General features: G+C 36.3%; 1 protein-coding gene across 1 annotated transcript in view; it reads right to left on the reverse strand.

Annotated features, from left to right (window-relative positions):
• The window catches only part of LOC107740440 (uveal autoantigen with coiled-coil domains and ankyrin repeats protein-like), a 48,169-nt gene extending 44,119 nt beyond the window's left edge, over positions 1–4,050 (reverse strand). The window contains exon 1 of the mRNA XM_016552882.1: positions 3,852–4,050. Coding sequence (XP_016408368.1) covers positions 3,852–3,899 — 48 coding nt within the window. The 5' untranslated portion in view covers positions 3,900–4,050. The remainder of the gene's footprint in view (positions 1–3,851) is intronic.
• Between the last annotated feature and the right edge of the window lie 100 nt (positions 4,051–4,150).

Below are 4,150 nucleotides of genomic sequence, written 5' to 3' on the forward strand. Positions count from 1 at the left end.
ATTTAAAAATGTATTTAAAGATAATATAATAATGTTGTGTAGTCTTTAATACTATAGACACAGCCAGTTTTACTCACTGAAATATTTATTTGTCATAAAATTATTACTTCATAATTGTATTCGAGTCTTACACACATGCTATACAGATAATGTAGAGTTGTGCATTAATTTGGGTGCTGACAGCTATTATGGGAGTGGCTTGATGGAGCGCAGGAGATGCAGATAACATGATCTTGACTCTTAAGAAACTTTAATTAATGCTGTCACGTAACAAATCTGTTCAAATATAAAATTAAATGAATTGCTAATTGCTACATTGAAATAAAAATGTAAAGCCTGTAAAAATATTAGAAATCATAAATCTAAATAATTGGGAATCATGTAAAAAATTCAAATAAAATAAAAAGAGTGCACATTTCATTTATCTATTATAACATTTATGTAATTTGGTTTGCTTGGCTGTTTCCTTATAAAAGTCCAGAAATTTGTCAAGTTTTTCGTCAGGTGTCTTTTTTAATTATATGATGTCATTACGTTGCTGTCTTGCCGCCAGCCAATCGCTGCATTGCTGATCGTGGTTTTGAGTATCGATACATAGCCCCTTTTAAACCAACCCATGAACGCGCAATTATCTCAGATAACTCAATCCAACCATACTAATCATCAACAACAGGTGCGTTCGAAGAACCGAATTAGCCAGATCCTGATTAGCGCGATGATATCATCTTGGATGTGACATTTCATCTCGGACGTAATAAGCGATGTACGAAGAACGGGCCCCTGGATGATTAATTATTTTCAAAACATTTTACAGATGGTGAAAATAAAACTCTTTGGTTATTCTTGACAGAATGGGGGACTGAATAACATAGCCAATGGAAATACCAAACTAAACCCAATTACTTAGATCAAAGACGAGCAGTAGGGCTGGGTAAAATTATTGATTTGAACAATTACTTAAAATCCAAAGGTTTCAATAGAATGGTACAGGTATGACGTCAGACTATTTTTCCTTATGTGGAACACAAAATATATGTTTTGAAGAACAGTGGGAAGCAAAAGGCTTTTTGGAGCTTATTGACTTCCCACTGCATGGAATGGCAGAGATTACTCAAAATATCTTCTTTCGCATTAGGAAGTCATCATCATACAGATTTGGAACAACGTGAGGTTCAGTAAATGACCATTTTCATTTTTGTGTGAATTATCCCTTTAAGTACTGCACAGTTGGCCTGGTTTGCTTTTTGGTGCCAGCGTACCCTTTAGAGCTAGAGAACAAAGAAGCCCTTAAAATGGTTATTTGTAATGCAAACCGCTTCAGTGATTCAGCAAAGTAATCTCACCATGATATCTTTCCTTCAACACCAAACAACAGCCAATCCTGAAGACAATCTATGACAGTCACTGACGATAACCAGCAAAGAAGGTACTACAGAAAACTACTGTTGAGAGATGGTGAGAGGCAGTAGATGCTGTACAATTAGATTCAAGTTAGTATACAATTAAACATCAGTGAGATCACACTTTAGATGTTATCAAAAGTAAACTGTGAAAGTTTCACTCAACTAAAAAACTAAATTAAGGTAGAAAGGTTTAAGAAATCGGTCTGTGAGTGTTGATAGCTTTAGGTAGTTTGTTCATTGAAATTAATACTGAAAACAGAAACTGCGAGTGAGATACAGTACTGGGAAATTGTGCATTCATTTAATTCAGGCCTCAGGCATGCCTCAAGGGCTCAAAAGAGCCAGAAACACCACTGCTTGCACACTATGATACTTTTGAAGACAGTGTTGAGTAGAATGTAAACATTGCAGTGCACTGCAGTGACTAAACATCATCAGTTCACCCCAAATTAAAATCTCTGTCATCATTTACTCACCATCATGCTGTTCCAAACCCATTTGGCTATTTATTTCTGGCAACATAAATGGAGTTTGGATGAATATTTTGTAATGTTTTTCTGTACAATAAAGGCGAATAGCGATTGAGGATGTCATTCTGCTTTTAGGGCCCTATAATTGCCGTGATGCAGCAAACGCAGACAGACTCGTTGGAATCCAGTCATAAAAATTAAATTTACTTAATAATTTGGCAAAATTTGGATGAAAGTAAGGCTATACTATTAAAATCACAATGTCATCAGATTCTTCACTACAGAAAATTATTCACTACAACAACAAAAAAAAAGTTTTGCTATTCTCTTTTGGAAATACTAGAGATCCTCGCTCTTGCCATTTTTTTAGTTATTTAGTAAATTGTAAAATTATTGAAATACAAATTAGAGCCCGACCGATATGGGTTTTTTGGGGCCGATACCGATACCGATATTAGGGAGTAAAAAAAAGGCCGATATCGATATATCGGACAATATTCTTTGTGTATATTATAGTACAATACCAGTCAAAAGTTTGGACACTTTCCCATTCGTGTGTCCAAACATTTGACTGGTACTATATATAGAATACAGTATATACATAAACAGAATATATATACATAAACACATTTTTTGCAATGATCACTCAAATGTGGTGATCAAACACTTATAATGACCGATAATATCGGCAAAACGATATATCGGTCGGGCTCTAATACAAATCCCATACCAGTAACCAGAAACGTCAAAAAGTAACTAAAGAAGTTTCACACTCATCTATATCTAATACGAACTAAAATTACCTTTGTTTGAACATATGATATCAGATATAAATTAATGTTCATTACAGGGGATATTCTGAATAAGGTGCTTACATTAAGACGATAGATACCAACTGTCCAGTTCGGATTTATGGAAATCTTAATGCAGTTCCAAAAAGCTGGTTTTATATGGTTCTGATACACAGTATAACACTTCATTCTGATTAAGACTGAAATATATATGTATGTATGTGTGTGTGTGTGTGTGTATGTGTGTGTGTGTGAGAGAGAGTGAGAGAGAGAGAGAGAGAGAGAGAATGAATGTTTGCTGAAACTGAGAGAACTCTTCCAGCCACTGAAAGAATCTACAGACATGTCACAAAAACAGAGGGTATGCTCCCATGGTCCTTTGTGTTCTGTTAGTCAGAGGGCAACCAGTGACAATAGTCCAGCTCTGAAAGCATGTGGAAATGCTTTTTCCCATGTGTCAGAGGAATCAAGTCAAAACTGATATCACAGAGTAGAGAGCACATATGATCATCAAATGCTGAGCGAACATGACATCAGTTCCTCTGAATCATCGTCACTACACAGTGAAATCCCTTCATTTTAAAGCCAAAACAAAAACCCTTGAAAGAGCTCTTCAATAACTAACCCCCATGCAGCCTCCCACACTGCTCTGGGTGCCAGGCTCTTTGACATGGAAATTAAAACGAGGGGAGGGTGAAAATCTCAAGGATCAGCTGCTTCTGAATTAAGGCTGTTTGTGTTTTTGGATTCCATGTTCTACTCGAGGAAAATAAAACTATTAACTCATTTTCAGAAGCTCAATATGATACCCTAATAGAAAGTGATCCCTGGTCTCGTTTTTATACAGTCAATAAAATATTTTACAACTGCAATGAGAGACAAGTTTAAAGTTTCCCCAAGTTCGGCAAATTCATGTTAATTCATGCAGCACAAAGAACAGTGCCCATGTCCCGGCCTGTTAGAGGATGTGACACATGATGAAGTGTCAAAAGATTTGCCTTAATGCTGGATGATCGGAGTAAACCCTCTTGAGAACAAAACAACTACGAGAAGTAGATGAAATAACACACCGAAAAGTAAAAGAAGCTTATCGACTATGTCAAGAAACAAAACTTGCGCAATGTCGATTCTGGAGTTTTCATAAAACAAAACAAGCACATCTCATCTGTTTTAAACTCGTAACTTACTGTGATGGTAACTTCATGCTTTTTCAGTCGATACTTCAAACTCTTCATGTTTTCTCTTTGGTTGTATAAATAAACAGTAGCTTGTCGGTTAGTATTTGAATAAATTACAACAACAGTTAAGTTTTACGGTTTAGTTTGATTGCGCAAAAACAACATTTAACGTCTGACAACACACTGCGAGTTTCACCTGACGCGAAACACCAGCAGGCTTATCTGGACCCGTTTCCTTACCGACAGCGCCGTAGCCCAATGGTAGTGAGGGATCGCAGAATAAATTACGCTCGAGCCAATCAGACCTT

The sequence above is a fragment of the Sinocyclocheilus rhinocerous genome, unplaced genomic scaffold (genome assembly GCF_001515625.1).
Source record: "Sinocyclocheilus rhinocerous isolate Xijiao unplaced genomic scaffold, SAMN03320098_v1.1 scaffold225, whole genome shotgun sequence".
NCBI lineage: Eukaryota > Metazoa > Chordata > Actinopteri > Cypriniformes > Cyprinidae > Sinocyclocheilus > Sinocyclocheilus rhinocerous.